We start from the raw sequence: 21,208 nt of genomic DNA, 5'->3' as shown, positions 1-21,208 counted from the left end.
GGTGGGCGGCGCCGCTCAGCATCCTCTGCGAAACATTCCGCGCATACCGTTTTTTTCTCGCCGCGTCCAGGACGTTTCAACCGTGAAGTAAATGAAACGCACCTTTTAAAAGAACGTCTGCCATTCCATTGGTTGTGGCCTCGTCGTGACGAGACGCTGAAACGGGCTGAAGAAAGTTAGTGACAGTCATTTGAATCAGCTGTGTGAGGGAGACGGGGGCGAGTTACCTTGTCAAGGACCTCCTTGAACAACAGGTATTTGTTTACAAATTAATCTATTTTATGCATCTAATAGGGCGTTTTTATTTCAACTGTTCATACATATTGCAAAATATGATAAGCTAATTTGTTGTTTTTTAATGACTGCAGTTATTTTAAAATTAACAGCTTCTTACAGTAAGCTAATTAGTTTTGTTTCCGTCCCGTTTAAGTTATGCAAAAGTGATTATTTGTTAATTAAATAATGTTACTGCAAGTATTCAGCAGAGCGCTGCAGCAGTAGGCATGCCCGGGCAAGCCTCGGTAGGATCTTCATTCAATTAGAGAAATAAATGGTAGTTGTTATTTCCACATTGTCTAATGCATCCAATGCAGCAGAAACACTTTATAGTCATATTCAGAATGCTAAATATCTATATGCTAAACATCGTCACAACATTCGTTTAAATATGCACAGATCATCAACAATGTTGAAACCACCTGCCTAATGTTTTGTAGTTGACGGTCTTACCATCAGAACAGCTCTGACCAGTCCGGACATTTCCATAAATGCCTGAGTGGAATGAGCTTTGGGCAGTTTGGTGCTCGGGTCATTGCCTTGGGCTCTTTGCTAAAGCTGTCCCTGAGCAGGTTTTGCCCTGTGGTTTAGGCACGTTATCAAGGGGTGTTACGATACGACCACCTAACATCCACAGGATTTAAGTTGGTTAAACATTTTTAGTTCTTCTCTCCACTGGTCAATGGTTTCGATGCGTTGGCTGATTTGCTCTGTTGCTTTTTGTACACTGCTCAACAACAAAAAAAGAAAATTAAAGCATCACACATCAGATCTGAGGGTTAAAAAAATCATGTTGCATATCTATACTGATATGAAAATGATCACCTTACAGAGGGCTGAATTCAAAGACATCAAAGAAAATCAAAGTAAAAAAAATTATGGAGCAGGCTTGTCCACTTTGCGGAAATTTTAATTGCAGCTAGTCATAATGGTACTTAGTAGTTTGTATGGACCCCTGCATGCCCCCCGCCCAATGTGCTTGTAAGCATGCCTGACAAGGTCCGGGGATGGTGATGGTATCCTGAGGGAATCTCCTCCCAGATCCGGATAGTCTAAGATGCAACCTGCTGGTTTTCAATTAGTTGAAACATAATGTTCTACAAGTGTTCTACTGGATGGAGGTAAGGAAAGCATGGGGGCCAGTCAGTAATATCAACTCTGTCCTCCTCCAGGAACTACCTTCATACTCTCGCTACATGAGGCCAGGCAATGTTGTGCAGCAGAGAACATCAGTGGTGGGCCTGCTAATTCTGGTATTCTCTGGCAAATGCCAGTCAGGCTCCATGGTGTGGGCAGTGAGCACAGTGCCCACTAGAGGACGTTGGGTCCTCGGGTCACCCTCATGAAGTCTGTGATTGTTTAGTGAGAGACCTTCACACCAGGGTCCTGCTGGAGGTCCTTTTATAAGGGTGTGGCAGTGTTTATCTTTTTACTCCTTACACAAAAGAACAGACACTGATGGGATAAGGACCCTCTACAGCACTGCTCACCTCTGAGTAACCGCCTCTCAAAAGTGATTAAAAAAAAAAACAACAACCCATAAACACACCTAAACTCAGAAGAGTTGAAGCTGCAAAGGGTGGGCCAACATCATATTTAACTCTTTGGATTAAGAGTAGGATGAGAAGGTCATATGTATGTGAAGGCAGACGAGCAGTTACTTTTGGCAGTATAGTGTGGTTGCAGGGATTATGAGAAATGTATTTCCCATGTTTGATGATTTGCATGCGCACTTTGTCATGTTCTGATCCAGACATGGGTCACCTCCTCCTCCACTACCCGCACCTCCTGCTGACTGTCAGCATGCTGGCCTGTCAGTGTCTCGCGGTCAACGGGCTGTTTGAGTGGCTGAGGCTGACAGAGGCACCTCGAGCAGCAGCGCCTCCGCAACCAGCTGCAGTGGCTCCAGCACATCTTGCCAAAGACGCTCAGTTTGAGATGGCAACTGCAGATGAGAAGTTTTTAGCTGAGGCAAAGCAGATGGAGCTCAGCCCATTGGACAGCTGTCATTACAGGGTATGTGTGCCTTGAAAAGGTGTATTTAATCCAACGGACAAATAAAATGTTTTTGAACAATATTAGGTTTAAGTTTGGAGAAGGCTGGGGAACAGTGTTGTTAAGTGTCTTTCATATAAAATTCTCATGGCACAGTTTTCAATACATTGTTTAAACAGAGGAATCATGTTTCTCTGGTTTGTCTCCTCCTGTAGGTGATCGCTCGGCTAAAGTCGAGCTGTGACAGCCTCTCAGAAGAAAAGCTCGCAAAGCTCGGAGTGGAACTGTTTAACTGCCAGGCAGAGATTGAGGGGCGCCAGACGTACCTATGCACAGAAGAGATGGTAAAAATACGATCTTGTAGTACTTGTCAGAAATGGCTTTAAAAATATAATGTTGTGTGCTAATCTCAATTTTATGTGTTAGACCATCAAAGAGTGTACAGCAGACATGGATTCAGATACATGGAATGCTTACCACATAGTGAGCAACCGAGCGCGCTCCGTTTGTTACGCAACTCGACAGCAGCTTTTCCGGCGCAGAGCAGAGCACACAGTCAATGCACTCATCTCCACAGCCACCAGCCAGCTAGATGCAATGAAGGACCTGAAGGTAGGGCTGGGTTTAAAAAATAAAAAAATAATTTTTTTTATTTTGCAAATCAGTGGTTTCTTGGGATTCATGGATCATTTTCAAACAGGAGGGCCAGGTAGAGTTGAAAGAACTGACTGCAGCATCACTGGACAAGCTGCTTGAAGGCCACAGTGCTCTGCAGGCTCAACAGGGGAAGCTGCACGAGGGCCAGGAGCAGATGGAGAGTTCACTGAGGGACAACCTGGAGCGTCTGGGTCAGGAAAAAGCTCTCATCGCCTCTGGACAGGAGCTGGTAGCTCAGCTCATTCAGGGAATTACACAAAGAATGGGTGAGAATTTTAAAATTTTCTGTATTTTTATTCTATTCTGTTAAAATTGACTTTGGGCGCGACTGTAAATAATCCGACATAAAGGCTCTTTTCATGTGCTAACAGTCAAATTGCAGCAGTTTGTAAATGGGTTTACTACTGACCATGGATAAAAGAAACTGTTTGTCAAATTACAAAGTACTTGAAAATGACCTTATACAGATGGTTTGATGTGCTGAATGACTTCTGGAAGTTTTAACTTTCCCCCTTTAAATAGGATAAAATATTGAACTGCAATTCTCTTTAAGAAAACTCTGTAAACACACCTGATGCCACATCACGTAGCATGGATTTTATTCTTGCCGCATGTCTTTCTGTCCGCCTTTTTTAGAGAATGTGAGCGAGCATCTCCAAATCCAGGGCTCTGAGGTGCAGGACAGCCACAAGGTGATTGTCAAGGACCTGGCAGATGTAAGACACCAAGCTCAGGACATCTATCAGAAAATTGGTAAATGGCTGAAATCATTTGTAGTTTATAAAACTATCCCCCCCCAAGCAATGTGCTTACATATCGTTTTGTATGTGGCTGAGTAGACCACAGTATGATAGAGTTTCTGCAGTATCAGGATCAGACCTCCCAGTACTACACTGACCTGATGAACAAGTTGGAGCGCATGAACAGCACCCTGGGAGGCATGCTGCACTACCTCGATAAGATGCAGAGCCGCATAGAGGACAGGTTTCACATGATCCAGGGCTACCTCGGATGGGCAGGTGAGACTCGGCAGCCATAGGGCACACTCCCTTTTTATAGGGTCTTTTCCTGCTACAGAGAAGTTGGATAATTGACTGTCAGCAGGACACATTTAGAAATTAATTCTTTACATCCTCTTTGACTAAAAAAAGGTTTCTGTATGACTTAAGAATTCTTTTTCTTGTGCTTTTTGCTCGAACAGGTTTAAGTCTGACAGCTATGTGGACGTGCATCACACACACAGGCTACTTTGTACTGTGTGCAGTCCTGCTGACATTCCTGCACTGTCCTGGTTTCTCTCGAGCCATGCTGCTGCTCACTGTGCCTCTGAATGCAGTGGCTGAAGTCAACCAGCAGCCAGCGCTGGATCTCACCAGCCTCAGCCTGCTGCTGCTCACTCTGTCTCTGGGTATAAACATAAAGTCACTTATGAGGAAAATACATTAGCTGCAGTTTTCTGAAGCATTTGTCACAGTGTGAATTTTGTTTCTGCAGGTCACTGGTTTGTGAATCAGCTGTGGGCATGCTTCCAGATCACGAAAAAGCTGACCAGTCCACTGCCACTCAGCTCGTGCACCATTGTGGAACCGCAGAAGCAGCTTTGCAACTCTTATCCACCATCATCTACACCACAGAAGTGAGTATGTTGCACACTAGAACTGCAACTTGCGTATTGGTTTTTGAAAATGTTCAATTTAACGGACTTCACTGAATGTTAAGGCCATCACCATCTTGGTGTTTTGAAACTGGACATGGAAGAGGGGTGACGTCTGCTTGCTGATGGACGCTGGTAGCAGCTATCAATTATAATATAGAGCAGGGGTCCCCAATCCCAGGCCTCGAGGGCTCGTGTCGTGCAGGTGTTAGATCTCACCCTGGGTCAACACACTTGAATCACATGATTAGTTCATTACCAAGAACTTCAAGACATGTTGAGAAGATAATTTATCCATTTAAATCAGCTGTGATGGATCAAGGACACATCTAAAAGCTGCAGGGACACCGGCCCTCATGGACTGGGATTAGGGACCCCTGATATAGAGACAGTAATTTATTAAATGAGCACCATGTTGTAGATGTTAAACTTAGCTAATGATTTAATCCAGCTCAATCAGAAACTCTTGAGTTCACTGGTCAGTTCTCAAACTGGTAACTGATGATTTGTTTGGTCGAGTAAAAAATGAATTTTGAACTCTACATGGTCAGTAAGAGCTTCAGGCAGTAGAACGTGTATTATTGTCTACACCAAATTAACAATGATTCCTTTTGCATCTATTGGACCTATTTTCTATCCTTTTGTGCTCAGAGATGAAAAAGATGACATCATTGAGAAAGACGACCTATTGAATCCAGACAGCTTTTTATCAGGTGGGAAACACATGCTGAACCTTTTTACAGTGAATCCTGTTCAAGAGCAGTGCTCTTTGTATAAATTCAGCTTCTCAGTTTTGCTGTCAAACATGTTTGTGTTCAGGTGAACTTGGCATATCAGCTGTGTCTCCACCTCAGAGGAAGCTTACGCCAGAGTCGAGGCTTATGCCAGTAATTGGTACACCAAATCACTCCACTCCCAGGTTTATACCAAAGCCACTTTCTTCAGCGGTAAGCAAACGGAGTTAATGCTGTATTCTCAGTGCATCACTAGTGGCAAGCAAGACAAATATTGTTAATCTGTTTTAGGCTCTTTGTGACGATATACCCCTGAGGAACCTGGGAGGTGTTTTTGATTCAGTCACTGACTCGCATGATTTAGGGAATGATTCACGAAGTGCAAGTCCCACTCCATCGTTAGTCAGCAACAGGTCAGTAACTCCAGTTACATGCACATATTTTTTCTGTTTGAAGAGCTAAATTGTTTATATGGACTGTGATTTAATGTACTTTGGGTTGTATATATAACTGGAACCCTGACATTTGAAATGAGCATGTCATGTTAGGGATTCTAGCTGCCGGTTCATTGCTGTGTTACTGATACCAGTTTTCACTGAAATCATACAGAAATAGAAGTAAGAGTCTCCAAGAGCTTTTGGCCTATAGGAGTTGTTTCAATGTATACTGACCTCATTATTTGAAACTGTGGAATTAATAAATTACCCTCCAATATAACCTCATTATAATGAGTAAAAGGGAAATATGAATTGTTAAAGGGCATTTCTGTTTTTCCTGCCTTCAGCTCAGTGTCAGGCCGTCAGCTGTGCAATGGCATCACAAAAACAGGAAAAGTCTGTAAGAAGAGAGCCGTGCCAGGACAGGAGTACTGCAGAGTCCACGAAGGGGGGCACTCCTCGTATGTCCAGTTTTAACAGGCTCAGCAGTCTTTGTTGTCTGTAAAAACTGTATACTGTAATGAAATATTGTTTGTACTAAGTTCTGTCTGCACTGCCCAGTAAGTAAGATTGCTGAATGAAAATTACATCTGTAGATATTTTAAATGTTTTTAGACGTCTATTTAGCTTTTCGTGTTTAATAAAAATGAAAAAACTCCCATGCTCTTTATTGCTTTCAATGTACCTAGGAGAACATGGAAACAGGCAGTAGCAATGTGACACAGATGAACATGTATAGCCTATTCATGGTGGTAACTGGTTCTATATATAGATGGAGGGAGAGAGTTATGTGAATTTGAGTGTGTGTGTAATATAGGTTTAACCAAAGTATTTACTGCATGGTTTGTTTCAGTAAAAGCTGTGGTGGACGTTTTAGTAGAGACAACATGTAAGAAATGGCCTGTGAAAAGCTGCTCTGTAGCACCTACCAAAGGGAAGGAACTGGAAGAGGTTGTATCCTGGGTGTGATGGATCTGAGTGTTTCCTAATTCTGAGTTTGTACAAATCATTTAGATAGCACCCTGGGTTAACAAACCCAAATCAAATAATTAGTTCATTACCTCTGGAGAACTTCAAGACTTGTTGAGGAGGTAATTTAGCCATTTAAATCAGCTGTGTTGGATCAAGGACACATCTAAAACCTGCAGGACACCGGCCCTTGAGGCCTGAAGTTTCCCCAACCCTGATCTTTACACTTCTGTATACATCAGGGTTCTGTGTCTGTTATAAAGTGAAGCATGAGTAGTAGTGCTGTCCAACAGAACTGAATCCTTGTTTTGTTTTGACGGCATATGAACATATACAGAAATAAAAATCTCAATCTGTGACATATGTCTTTCATATCAAGGGTAGGACACTTGAGACACATTGCAAATATAAAATATTTATTTTGCTGATTCGTTTGAAAAAAAAAAAAACACTAGCCCACATAATGCTCAATTATATAAGCTGGATCAATCAATACCCAAACCCTTCAATAACAAACGTGAAGTCAAAACAATTCTGATTTCTGAATGTTATGTTGTGCCAGCACCTGGATTACAAGATGGAAGCAGCCCATTTCCCAGCTGAAATGATTAACGCTACCACAGTGAATAAAACTCTGAAACTTCTTCATACGGGTCGTAGAATAGACGATGACATCATTTTTCTTTTACTGAAGGACAGTGGACCCCACGACCTGTACGTTCCTAAAACGTTCCACGCTCAGCTGGATGATCTAGTTTAGATTAAAACAGTTGGATTAAATCTGAGGTGACTGAACTCTTCCTGCTGGTAACACTGATACTGGATTCTGATTCCTCACAGCAGCTGGACGGATTCAGCAGTGATGACTTTAAGGCCTTGCAGTACAATTTCTCAATTTTATTTTATAGCTGTGTTGAGCCGTGAAAGGAAATTATTTTTGTCTCCTACTACACACTAGTAGTAAATCTCATATGTGTATTATTTCCTATTGACTGAGGGGCACCTCTAAATGCAAGTACAGAAGTATGCTAAATGATCATGATTTTGCAGTGGTCTCTTGAAAATGCTTCTCTAACACTGAGTCCACAATCACAACCATAGCCAGTATACAATAGATGGACTTCACTACTGTGATTTTACCCTTTGTTTAGTGAAGCTGTTGCGATTTTTGCAATCATCAATTTGGTGTTTTGAAACCAGATGTGACGAGGTAAGGTACTGACTTGTCATTGAACGTCTCTTTATAATCACTAACACTTGAATCTAGCTACAGAGCTCAAGCTCATAAGGAAAGTGTTTACTGAGGTCACAGATTGTGGATGAGCAAAGATTTCTACATGACTGGACTGCTTTTTACAATTGCAGGAGTCACCCCCTGCTGGTCATTAAAAAGAATGCAGGTTTAAGGCACTTCTGCATTAGCTCACAATTTAGACCCTGCAGCTACACCCACCTTTTATACACAGACAAGGATTCTAACCAGTTCCTCACACAAGAATAATGCCACCATGGCTCGGTGGCATCATTTCAGTCCAATACTTTTCAAACTGGTATTCTGACAAATCATCCACGATTTAATCCAGCTAAATAGAGTCCACGTGCAGAAAAGGGGTCCCAGGTGCTGCACACAACATTCAGCACAAAACAGTATGGTGCTGCAGAGGGCAACAACAGTAAGACTCAACACCAATTGCCTTGTGTTTGTGCTGTGAAGCACTTTGTTTAGCACCGATTTGTTTGGCAGTCTTCTCACTTCCTGGCTGTGTCATAGTTGGCAACAAACCAATCACAGGTTTCCTTTAAAGCTGCAAGTGAAAAGAACCAGGCAAGTCAGTTAACTGATGGAGTCTTTTGAAATTTCTACACTGATAGCATCTAAATGTCAAGCTTTACATCAGCCGCACCTTGGTTGAAGGGGGTGAAAGTGAAGTCTGGCAGATACCGGCACAGCTTTGCATTGCTGGCCGTCTTTTTGAACTGTCCGTCTGCTTTACTGGTGTCAAACTGAATGTCACGGGTAAAGGAAACAACGAGACAACAAGAAGCAATGTTGGGGTTTGCTCTATAGTAGTCTACAGTCTTTAGCTTACAACATAAAGCGCTTTGAGGCGACTGCTGTTGTGATTTAGCGCTATATAAATAAAACTGAACTGAATTTAACATTAATCTTCCAAATCCACTGTCAAAAACAAATAACTTGCATTACTGAAAGGATACCACAACTTCTCCTTTAAAGCCCAATGCGCCAACAACAGCTTCTGCTGCTTCTTTGATGGACACTTCATCTTCCTCACCAACTGGAAGCAACAGATGTAGCATTATAAGAACACTTCTCCTTAAACTGCCATCATCATTGCATAGTCATAGAGTCTATGAGGACTCACCAGAGAGAATGATTGGCTCAACTTCTGGATACTCCCTCAGGACCCAGAGGAAAAGACGAGCCAGGTCCAAAGAGTAGATGAACTGCCTTCTAGGTGTGCCAGAGCCCCAGACCACCAAGGGTTTCCCCTCCTCTGAACAGTACAACATGTAGATGAAGTCACGTGTCTACACACCACCAAAAACTTGTAAATGCTTAAAGAGAAATGCTGGAATGACTATGTTTTTTTTTTTTTTTTGGGAGGGGGGGGCTTAAAAATTCACAACTTACTTTGAGCAATGTATGCTTTATGTATAAGACCTGGTAGCACATGACCATCTTCGATGCTAAAGTTGTCATGAGGACCAAACACATTAGTGGGAATCACAGCTGTATAGCAACGCCCATGCTGCTGTAAATACGCTCTGTGAAGCACACACAGGAAAAAAATGTCATGAGGCTGAAAATTTTAAATGCATTTCCTGAAAAATAGGCAGAGACATCATGCGAGGGTGACACATAGCAGAGAATTCTCAAACACTAATATGGCGAATGTCCTGTGAAACTATACACATGCTAAACAGAAGTATAACTAAAAACTGTTGGGATTATGTTGGTCAGCCGCAAGATCATGATTGTTTTACCACTTTGAAACACCCTGCATTTGTTGATCTTTTATGACAACAACTTCCTTGCTGGACTTCTTGAAAATAAAGTGATTTTATTGCTCCTGTTAACCAAAGTGTCCTCTTCCTGTCATCTTGGCTAGAACTGTTCTAAACCAGTCTGCCAGGGAGGGAGTTGAGAGCTGGGAGAGCTGAGAGAAAGCACAATGCGGTAGAGGATATAGAAATGACACATAGAAGACATAACGTACCTGTTGTGGACATCAATCATCCTCTTTGCATAGGCGTAGCCAAAGTTGGACTCATGAGGTGGACCGTTGTGGATCTGTAGGAAAGGGAAGCGCATGTGAGCTGCTCTTTTCCAAATGCGCTGATACACAGAAAGGGAGGTATATTTACCATGGTCTCGTCAATAGGATAGGTCGTCTTATCAGGAAAGATGCAGGTGGACAAGCAGGAAACAACCTTGACCACACCCACTTCATGCGCTGCCTGCAGCACATTGTCATTGATGTAGATGTTGTTCCTCTGGAAAGTAAATAAAGCAGGATGAGCATCAAAAACATGAATCTACGATCATAACATTTCTATTAAATGAGTTACTTAGATGAACAGGTTCCTCATACCCAGAAGTCCAGGTTATATTTCATGTTCTTGAAAAGCCCTCCAACCATAGCAGCCAGGTGGATGACGTGCGTAGGCCGGTGTTTCTCAAAAACTGCCCGGGTCTGGTCCATATTCCTGAGGAGAGGCCACCAGCAGGTTAATAGTATCAAAATATGTGACAGCATTTTATCTTGAAGCGGAGCAACTCTCACATGAGGTTGGCATCTTTGGAGGACAGGAATATCCATTCCTCCCCCTCCTTGGCTCCTCCTTCTTCTTTCACCACATGCTGTATGGCCCTGCCCACCAACCCGGATGCACCTGTCACCAACACCCTCATGGGATCGCTCATGTTTATCTAGGTAGTGGAACATGAACAATTCAGCACAGGACGAATCACAGGGAAACTCTGATTTAGATACAAGCTATAAACATCGTCAAACTTTTATCTGGTTTAGGTTTATCTGTGTTTTCATGCAGTAACGTGTGCTATTTGTTAGATGCTTCCTGATTTTTATCTGAGGTGATCTGACGCGTACAAAACGAGCAGATTTTGTACATATATAGTTGCATATGTGCCACGTACATGTGCCACGTACACCGCACACGACCATTCAGACAAGCTAACCTTATTAGCTGTTAGGTGGCGGTAATCGCCGTCATCGTTCCTTGGAACTCGACAAAGTAAAAAACTGATTACCTCGTAAGTTTACTTTTCTTCCTAAAAGCGACATATCAGTGCTAGAAATCCTCGTTAACTCAGAGTTAAACAAATAAGCTAGCATTAAAAAAAAAAACTTTTACCTGTTTGAAAGCTGAGAACAGAACAGAGAAGCCGGTTTCTTCTCTTCGTCTCCTCTTCCTTCTTCTTCTAAATTTAATTGGCGGTTGTCAAAGAACTGAATGGTGCATTACCGCCACCAACTGGTGTGGAATGTGACTGGGACGTCGCTCAAAAGAAAAAAAAAACAACCTCAATTCCCCCTAAGCCATAAATTCTATTTTAAAAACTGAAGTAAGGTCTGATAACGTTTACTTCTAGAGTCCTTTTGCAGTATACCAATAACATCTAGTTTCATTTTTATGTTACTCAGGTTTTAGATCAGTTGTCTTCTCTCCACCTGAGCTGCTGCGTCTTCTTCTTCTATCTTTTTATGACGGTTGGCAAACCACTTCAGGTATATTACCGCCACCTTCTGGACGGAGATTCTTTTTCGTAGGCTGTCCATCCACCATCCTTCTAGTGATGGGATTGCCGGCTCTTTTTAGAGATCCAACTCTTTCAGTTCGACTCACTAAAAAGACCGGCTCTTTCGGCTCTGAACCGGCTCTTCAGGTTGTTTTGTTGCTTTAATTAATTTGTTATTAACAATAATATAAAATTATGCACAAAAGGAATTACTAATGTAAAAAAAAGTGGTTTTATTTATATATGTTTATATATAAATATATGCGGTGGCCCGTAGAGACAAAACACGTACAAATTCCAAAACACATTTCTAGCATGAACTGAACTTCCAAAGCAGAGCTACTAGATCACTTAAATCAGGGGTGTCCAAACTTTTTTCACTGAGGGCCACATACATAAAAATGTAGGAGGGGCTGGGCCACTTACTAGAAATTAGGTATATAACCATAACTTTAGTGTATTAAAGTTAGAAAAATCACTTACAAGTGGTCGAATATATTATATTGTTGAATATAATTAAAGACAAAACTGCCTTCATCACAGCTTTCCATAAATGGATCTTTATTGATTTATTCAGAAAAAGCTTTGGTAGCTCATTCTCAGAAAAGCAGCCTCAGATTTCTTCTTAGACTGAAGATTTACAGCACAGAGAAAAAACAATAAAGGGGAAAATGGGACGGGCACATTTCAAGTTTGTTATTTAAGTTATTAGGCTTAGCAACACACCTATTAACGTTCGTTTGAAACCGTTATCAACATTAACAGACTGAACTGGACTTAATAACAGGAGTGTATATAATTTTAGTAAATTATTCTGGTGAGTATCAGCTGCGCTGGGTATGTAAATCGGGACATCCAGCCGCGGTGCTGATCGCCACTCGTGCCAAAAATCCAGACAAATGTCACTTGATCAAGGAGCAAATCTGCATCAGATGAGATCAGCTGACTTTGCGTACGTGGGCAGTGCACAGCGGTGTGTACTCTGTGTGTTAACAAGAAAAGCGCATATAAGAAAGTGGTGTGCAAAAGCAGGGTAGTGACAGAATTGATGCGCATTATTGATATTTGAAGCATGTGTACCTGCACATTAACACACGGGTACTGTGGAATATATTTTTTACTCACCTAAAGTGCTCGTCCACTCCCCGCAAAAAAATAGCAGCTGTGCGGTGTCTGTGGCATCAGTGCTCTCATCGCATGCGATGGAGTAAAGATCAAAAGCACTGCTTTATCAGACAGTTGCAGTTTAATGTTGGCTGACAAGTCTTCAACAACTGGATTTCTGGACATGCTGACGTTGTTGACGGGCGCATTATTTCGGTGACTTTAACAAGGCCGTGTTTTATGAGGTCTCCATCTGAAAAAGGCTTGCCATGTCTTGCGATGAGTTGGGCGACCTCATAGCTGGCTATTGTAGCCTTTTCCTGGACCTTTTGAGCACGAAAAAATTACTGTTGCTGACCCCGCAGGAGAGCTACCCTTTGCTTTAATTTCTGCTCTGGCTCAGCACCAGTGTAGGATGCATAGGCCTGATGTTTGGTTTCATAATGACGTCGTACATTATACTCTTTCACAACTGCCATAATTTCAGTGCAGATCAAACAGACACACTTCCCCTTGAATTCTTTGAAGAAATATTCACTCTCCCACCATGTCTGAAATTTTCTGCATTCACTTTCTACCTTTCGCTTCTTTGGTTCTGCCATGTTTAGTAACTAACTTGGGCTAAATTTCTTCTGTGATTGTCCTTTTTGGTGGAGCAACTGCCTCGATCGACAGTAGCTCCCCCTGGTGTTAAAACTAAGAAGTGCAATACACTCAAGCAAAAGTTGTAGTGCGGGCCATATTCTATTCTATTTATAAAGTTACTTGCGGGCCAATTAAAAATGGATCGCGGGCCGCACTTGGCCCGCGGGCCGGAGTTTGGACACCCCTGACTTAAATAACACAATTGAAAGCATGTGTGTATTGTTTGTGTATTTATACACAGGCACTCATATATATTTAAATAATTTAAAAACAATGTTCATTTACCTGTTACTACCACACACCAGATCCGGTTGTTGGTACTTGCTGGCTTGTGTAGCCACTAGGTAACAAAAGCTCAACACTGCGCCTAGCATCCTGGAGCACTTCTGTTGTGTTTTGTACGTGTTTTGAGTTTTTACGTGCTTCGGAGTTTGTACGTGTTTTTACGTGTTTTGGAGTTTGCACGTGTTTTGGAGTTTGCACGTGTTTTTACGTATTTTGGAGTTTGTACGTGCTTCAGGGTTTGTACGTGATTTGAAGTTTGTATGTGCTTTGTCTCTAGGGGCCACCGTAAATATACTTTTATTTATTCACTCCACATAAAATGTAATAAATAAATTATATAATACAAAAATCAACTATTCACATTTCAACTTTTAACTATTTAAATTTTCAGCTTTTTCCTTTTACAAATTTAAAGTGAAACAACACAAAACACTGCAAACTACAACACAATTAAATATAAATTAAAATATGAAAACAAAAAGAACATGCATATTCTCTGTCATATGGGCCCGCATGAATAAGCTTTCTTAATCCTTTATCATCTGGAACTGAAAATAGTTGTGGATGATTACTATACCTTTCTAATGTGACGTTGTTGTCCCTGACTTTCTTTCTCTCCCTCTGGCTCTGTTCCTGTGCTACTGAGTGTAACTACCGCCCCTCCCCCCTCTGCCCAGCGTAAAGCACAAGGCTCGCATGCTGAGTGAAGCAGAAAAAAAGTGCGAGAGAGAGGCTGAGAGAAAGAAAAAACAAAAAAAACCCCACGTGACCGGTCGCGATAAGGAGCCAGTCCGTCGTTCAAGTCAAAGAGTAGGCTCTAAGAGCCATTTCGTTCGGGAACGACCCATCACTACAAGGCTTGCGTGCTGAGAGAAGCAGAAAAAAAGTGCGAGAGAGAGGCTGAGAGAAAGAAAAAAAAGAAGAAAAAAAAACCACGTGAAGGCTCGCGATAAGGAGCCGGCTCGCGTCGTTCACGTCAAAGAGTCGGCTCTAAGAGCCATTTCGTTCGCGAACGACCCATCACTACATCCTTCCCTCCAGCGACCCTAGAGAATAGCTGGACTGGCCAAATGCCCTGTGGGCCTATGGTAATTTTTCATTTTAAATGGGCCGATGTTTTTGTTGTTGTTGTCTTTTTTTCGTAACCGTGTAAACAGTGAAAGGTGGCGGATTGGACAGATGCTGGCAGATGTGTAAAAATAACTTAATTGTTTGGTAGTGGCTATGGTGGAGCTTTCACAGATTCAGTAAAATTAGCAAGTGGTGGAGGCCAGCAGGTGGATGGGGGAAAGGCGGAAAGGGGAGGCGGAGGTGGAGAGACCCAAGGCAGCTGCCGGTCTGACTGTCAGGTGAAATGAGCTTCAGGTAAGAAGTTATGACCTGCAGTCTATCTGGGTCAGATATAAACTAAGTTTAGGTGTAGTTTATTTTCGTTGTGGTAACTTTTTACAGTCAGTTACAATAACTCGTACTGTGTACTAGGTAGCATGACGGAGTTTCTATACAGTTGGGTGGGTGCTATGATGTTACTGGTGAACTTTATTTTATTCATATGGTTAGTTAGTGGAGTTGCCTACCGTCCAGTAAAAAACGGAATCCTCTGGTATTCAGAGTTAATATTATGCATTTCATATTGAGCTGAAAATACACATGATTTGTCCCGTACTTCAGCTACAATAAAAAAAAGACAAAAAGCTGGAGTTATTCTGTGTCTTTACGCTGTCAGCTGCCTCTCCTTCTCTCATTCTCCCCCCCCCTCCTGCTGCTACTTCAATCATGAAACTGATCAATGATCAGCTGATCGGCGTTTCTGCCACAAGTCCAGTCTCTCTTGCTTGTTTATCTCTCGCTTTGCACCAGAAAGAGGAAACTAGTGGAGGTTGCGTTAAACAGCAGAAGCGCCTTTAAACTTGATAAGCTGTTGTTAGAATTTATTTAATATTACTTTTTAGTATCAGCTGATGTTTGTTGGAGCCACGGTTGTAAAAGCTGCTGGTCATGATATCGGTTTGGTTATCTGGTGAGAGGGAAACATGAAGATGAAACCAGGAGATGTCCTTACTGAATCATCAGAGCTGAACAGGTGATGGAGAAACAGGTTTACCTTTTAGGTGACATGAATGGGTTGAAGGAAAGCTATGAACTGTTTCTGAGAGACAACTTACACCAGGATCCTTTTCTATGTAGCTGACAGCTGGTAACTGTGCAGGGGCGGGTCTAGCAAAGTTTTGCCATGGGGCCAGGTAGAGCATTAACAGGGAAAGGGGGGCACAAAGAAATACTTTTCTTTCTTATTCTCATTTAAAATTTCTAGCTTTTAACAAATAATTATCCGAATCTTACAACCAAAATTTTCATCTGATGTCAAATTTATAGAAATCCATTATTGTACATAGTAAGTTTTTTTCAGGGTCCCAACATAATTTCTTCAGAAGAAAGTACTGTACATGATGGCAGTATTTTCCCACATTTTCTAGATACTGTACTATTACTTTGTGTAAAATGCCATCAAAAAGTCAGTTAAGTTTTATTCTTTCTCACCTGTCTTTCTATCTCCTTTCACTTTTAAAAGGTTGCCATGTTAGAAAAAATATTTTGCCCTGCCATGCTGTTTATTGATGTGGTAAATAAATAGTTTATGAAAATATCACTAAATCTGTCTATTATTATTTTTAATATTCAGTAATGGTCATGTCTCACCTCTAGTCTTCTCTGTCTTAATTTCAGGTTTCCACCATATGTTGTAGATAGTTCAGGACGTTAACTCAACCAAGCAGTCTTTGGGTTTCGGCTAAGTACTGTTTAGAATACCAGAATAGGGAGGATGGTGTAGGTTTAAGTTTATTAGACTGATGCATATATACCAACAACACAGTGTACATCACTGTCACAACGACGTTTGTTTTCATTCAAAGGCTTTATGGTTTTTCCTATAATACCTGGTGGGCCGGTCTCTAGTCAAAATGCCCGGGCTGATTTTTTGTCCCAGTCCAGCCCTGCCCTAGAGGCTTCTTGCTGGTTCACTTTTATCTCTTCCAGGTGTATGCATTCTGTCTCTTCAGCTACTTTTCTCTTCTTTACACAACTACCGCTTTCCCACACTGTCAATCTCAATACTGACGTTACTGTAGACCAGTCATCTTCTTGCCTGCCTTTTTCGAGCAAATCAGCCTCCGTGTTGCTTGGTTAAAATCTGTGCTTTCCATCATTTTCCCTTTCAGACTTACTCTTGTGAAACCCACCTCCTTACCATCTTCACCTTGGACACCTCAGTGGGAGCTTTATTCAAAGCCGAAGTCGTCATCTTCAAAACCACCAGCATCTAGATGCTGGGGGATACTGGGTAGAATGAACATGGTGAGCTGGTCACCCACATGGGACAGCTCCAGGATCTTCATACCTTGGTCATGGATTGTAGTTGTAGGGCTGCTTCTTCTTCTGGTACATCATCTGGACTGAACAGGTTACTAATGATGTCATTAATATCTGTGATGTGTGCTATAGCTCTACAGGCCTCAGCATAATTTGAGAAATGTTGATACTGAAGAGCAGAAGCAGTTCAATTAATCAGATATCAGTAAAGTCTGTGACGCTCTGTGTTTAATGTACAAGCCCAATTTCAAAAAATGTTGAGAGACTATGTAAAATGTATATAAAAACAGACTGCAATGATTTTTCCATGTGTTATTCTCAGTCAAACACAGAAAATCATGTATCATGTCAGATGCACAAACTGAAAAAACAAATCGATTTTAAGTAACAAAAAAAACCTTTTTGAACATCATCACAACATCCTCTTCAGTGTGGAGGACACAGTATCTATGTTCTCTAAAGCTGGTGGAACTTGTGATTTTATACAAGTACCATTTATTTTGTAAAAGCACATTTTGTTTTTAATAAAAGAGACACGTGTGTGTCTGATTAAGTAATAAAATGTTCCAGAGAAAAATACAGTTTTATAAATAGCAAAACATCACAACACAAAACTCCATTTACTTTATTTCATAGATGTATTTATTTGAATTGCAACATCATCTTCCTCTGCTGCTTCTGTCTACTGAGGAGATGAGAATCTGCCAAAGAACAGGATGGACTTGGTCTCGTTGTGTCTGATGAAGAAGAGGAAGGGGTGATCTGCTGTGAAGTGTCTGGCCCGTCTATAACATAATGACCTGGACACAATACCTGTGGCTGCAGCGGCCTCTGTGCCCTCCTCATTAACCTCCACAAAGGCCTTGTGGGCCACCATAGACAGGAAGAGCCCAGCTTCACCGTTCATGCCAGACAGGTCAGCGCTTCCTGCACAGAACACGTCCTTCATACCCAGTTTAGCCAGAGGATCATTCAGTTCGTAGTCTTCCTCCAGCTTGAACTTTGGCAAGTGAACAAGAACTTCTGAATGAACTTCCATGTTTTTCCCATCGGTCCATTCATTCAGCCTCTCCTGTGTTAGCTCCTTCTCCAGCTGGAACACAGTTAATACATTTTGTCATATTTCTTTTGCTCATATTTAAATTCATTTTATACACAAAATCAGGAGCTGACTGTTAAATTCTTAAGTGATCAAATTTAATAAAGTGAAGCAGAAGAGTTTTTGTGTCTTTTCTTTACAGGAACTTGTTTCTAGGCTGTGTACCTTCAGCAGAGGGTCTGAGGACTCCTTAGGCAGCAGAATGAACATGCTGAGCTCCTCACCCACATAGGGCAGCTCCAGGATCTGCAAATCATGGTCAGCAATGTAGTTGTAGGGAAGCTTCTTCTTCTGGTACATCATCTGGACTGGTACGGTCTCATTCTGACACACAGGAAATCCAGGCGATCAGATCATGTTATCATAAAGCTTCTGATGGTGTTTACCTTAAACATTTTACACAATTTCCCGTATTCAGACTTTGAGTCCAGAATTTGTAACCTTCAGTTAAATTTCTACCTGTTTGATTTTAAAGGGCATCTCTTTGGTGTTTGCCTCTTTAAATGGGTTCTTCCAGTTGCCCTTGAAGTAGACAGCATTGACCAGAGCCAGTCTGGTATCTTTGTCGACTGTTCCTGGCTTCAGAAGGTCTTTTATCTTATCTGACAGGAAATACAGAAACACAACAATATTTCATTATAATCCACAGAGGATGCTAAAATGATTCCCTGCTGTTCAGGCTGTGGAAGATGCACATTCTCACTTTCTGTCTGCTGCTCGACCCAGCTGTTGATCTCTGCTCTGCACGCCTCTGGAGCTCCGATGAAGTCCACAGTCTTCAGGTCTGCCTGGTAGTACTTCTGTGTGGCTTCAAGGAAGTCCTGCAGAGAGCAGACATCTGTTTATTAATCCAGTCTTTGTAATGAAGAACTTTATGAAGAGAATCATTGATGTGGACACTCACTGGGAGGAAGTGGGCAGTGTTTTCTCCATAAAGACGGTTGGCTAGTTTCAGGATGTAGGATGCAGACGGTGAGTTGATGTCAGCGTTCAGTTTCTGGAAGTCTGCATGGACGCCTTCACCTGAGCTGAATGAGAGGGCCTGTGTGGCATTGAAGACAAAGACTGAAAGGATGTGACACTGAGCGACTCTAATGTAACAATTTATGGTCCAAAGGCAGAAAGTTGACAACTTTATTTTTTCAGCATCATATTTAATAATAACATTTAACATACTGTCTGTCTCACTGAACATCATGCTCTCAGTAACTATACTGCTTGTGGGTTTTATGGACTTTGATGCCATTTATATAACACATTCCATCCTCATATGGTAGACACAAATTTCTGACGTCCCACTGGAAACATCTTGGGGTTCAGTGTTTTGGATACATAGAAAATTAAGCTTTTCAAAGATGTTAAATGAAACCCCAAAATTTATTAATTTATAAATCTACCGAGGAAAAGAATTATTAGTTTATTAGTTAGTTTACTATTCAGCCAGCACTCTTGTAGCAAAAAAGTTCAGATTTATATATATATATATATATATATATATATATATATATATATATATATATATATGTATATTTATTTATATATATTTATTTATTTATTTATTTATAAAGACAAAATCAAAACAACAAAACAAAATTATTTCTTCTGTATAGAAAAACACAGACAGCCACATCTGACTGCTTTTAAATTGTAACGAGTGCTTGAAGTTGCACAATCATGCTCGCCGATCAACTGACAGCTGGTGCAGGTAACAAGTGACAGTGAGCTGACCTGAGCCATCTGAGCTGCAGTGTCTCCTTTAGCTCCCAGGTAGACCATGGCCAGGGCTGAGCTGATGCTCAGAGGAGAGATAAAGATGTTTCCAGCAGGGTTTGTCTGGCTCAGAGTGCGGAACAGCTCCAAGGCAAAGGCTGTGTTTGAGTTGCTGACGGCGGACATGGCTGATGGTGTTACCTGCAAACAACCGTTTAAACTGCTACAACATTACATACCAGTGTTGTGCCAAAAAGTGATTGCCTGCCAAAAACTGATTTCCAATGTTTCCGTGTATTTTTTATGTGTAATATCTTTATGTAAGTTGGTAAATAGACTTCGGTGAACAGCGTTTACAAAGGGGTTATATATAGAATTAAAAAATTATGTTTTTTCAAGTATCTTTACAGCTCTGTGTTATTGTACTTACATTATAACCAATCCGGTCCTTTATCCTCGTTTAAAATATTTTTACAGGACTATTGTCATATTTGCTGCCATTTCTGCTGTCCTCTTGGCCAGCTTACTCTGACAAAATACATTTTTAATGTTAATGAGATTTTTTTAACTGCATAAATAAAGGTTATATAAAAGTCACTGCCAAAAACTGATTGCGGCTTCTACCTTGTTACACGAATGGTTTTTGTGGCTCAATATGACTTTATGTCATCCATGAGGGATGCATTTAACATATGTTTCACATATTATAGCCCAACAAGTTACTTATAGCAGTTTAAATACGAGCAATCACTTTTTGGCAAATACCGGAAATCACTTTTTGGCAGACAATCACTTTTTGGCACAACACCGGAAACACAACAAGAGACTTTATATTAAAGCATCTAGAAAAAGTGTTTTTTTTTTAGGATCACGCACACAAACGGACGCCACTGCCGGAGCTGCCCCACCCACTGAAGCTAAGACTCCGCACACAGTGTTGCCCGTTTGTCAGCAGTGACTCTGCTCACTTCTACGAGACTCCAAGCTACTTTATTCACAAGAACTGTTCAGAAGTGATCGCCACATCGGGTAGCTTCGCTTGTTCGACTTGATAGATTTTTAAAAAAGGATTATTAGTATTATTTTTAAATTTTAGCTTTGAATTATTATTATTATTATTATTATTATTATTATTATTATTATTTTGTAAATTTCATTTTTGACGCAAATCCAAGAGGATATGACTTACCTCGAGCCGGGGATCTTTCGCTATGATAGGCGGATGCGTACACTGTGGAGACACTGCAACCTAAACGAGACTGATGCTGCCTATTGATCTGTGAGTCTATGATCGATCTATGAGTGCACTTAAAACAGAGACTTTCCGGAAGTAACACCGCCACTGCGGGAAGAATAAAGAAAATCAAAGCTTTGCATTTATTTTAACAACCGGAGCTGTTTTCACATTGGCTGTCATTAAATAATAATAATAAAACCTTAGCAAAAATTAATTTGTACATTAGGATAAAACAGTGTGATCATCAAACA

At 41.1% G+C, this 21,208-nt stretch overlaps 3 protein-coding genes across 3 annotated transcripts; 1 reads left to right on the top strand and 2 right to left on the bottom strand.

The window, feature by feature from the left end:
* Window positions 1-145: 145 nt before the first annotated feature.
* Window positions 146-6,406, top strand: bmb (brambleberry). The gene is made up of 13 exons (XM_087830620.1): window positions 146-254; window positions 2,030-2,292; window positions 2,487-2,615; window positions 2,698-2,883; window positions 2,972-3,194; window positions 3,565-3,681; window positions 3,768-3,947; window positions 4,130-4,336; window positions 4,423-4,564; window positions 5,234-5,295; window positions 5,402-5,529; window positions 5,608-5,729; window positions 6,101-6,406. The coding sequence occupies exons 2-13, from the start codon at window positions 2,032-2,034 to the stop codon at window positions 6,228-6,230; spliced, it is 1,887 nt and encodes a 628-aa protein (XP_087686746.1). The 5' UTR covers window positions 146-254; window positions 2,030-2,031; the 3' UTR covers window positions 6,231-6,406.
* Window positions 6,407-7,151: 745 nt separating this feature from the next.
* Window positions 7,152-11,256, bottom strand: gfus.1 (GDP-L-fucose synthase, tandem duplicate 1). The gene is made up of 10 exons (XM_087831217.1): window positions 11,121-11,256; window positions 10,529-10,674; window positions 10,337-10,451; window positions 10,110-10,238; window positions 9,962-10,035; window positions 9,376-9,509; window positions 9,107-9,238; window positions 8,940-9,019; window positions 8,627-8,726; window positions 7,152-8,527 (listed from the first exon to the last, which is right to left on the bottom strand). Exons 2-10 carry the CDS (start codon window positions 10,666-10,668, stop codon window positions 8,472-8,474), a joined length of 960 nt encoding a protein of 319 aa, XP_087687343.1. The 5' UTR covers window positions 10,669-10,674; window positions 11,121-11,256; the 3' UTR covers window positions 7,152-8,471.
* Window positions 11,257-17,555: 6,299 nt separating this feature from the next.
* Window positions 17,556-21,002, bottom strand: LOC118453384 (leukocyte elastase inhibitor-like). The gene is made up of 7 exons (XM_087831214.1): window positions 20,910-21,002; window positions 19,739-19,921; window positions 18,915-19,052; window positions 18,714-18,831; window positions 18,470-18,612; window positions 18,176-18,334; window positions 17,556-18,004 (listed from the first exon to the last, which is right to left on the bottom strand). The coding sequence occupies exons 2-7, from the start codon at window positions 19,904-19,906 to the stop codon at window positions 17,594-17,596; spliced, it is 1,137 nt and encodes a 378-aa protein (XP_087687340.1). The 5' UTR covers window positions 19,907-19,921; window positions 20,910-21,002; the 3' UTR covers window positions 17,556-17,593.
* Window positions 21,003-21,208: the final 206 nt, after the last annotated feature.

This window comes from Neolamprologus brichardi, chromosome 17 (genome assembly GCF_056152115.1).
Source record: "Neolamprologus brichardi isolate AB-2024 chromosome 17, ASM5615211v1, whole genome shotgun sequence".
In the NCBI taxonomy this organism is placed as follows: Eukaryota; Metazoa; Chordata; class Actinopteri; order Cichliformes; family Cichlidae; genus Neolamprologus; species Neolamprologus brichardi.
The sequence above is the reverse complement of the archived record's forward strand: the minus strand, read 5'-3'. Positions and strand labels throughout refer to the sequence as shown.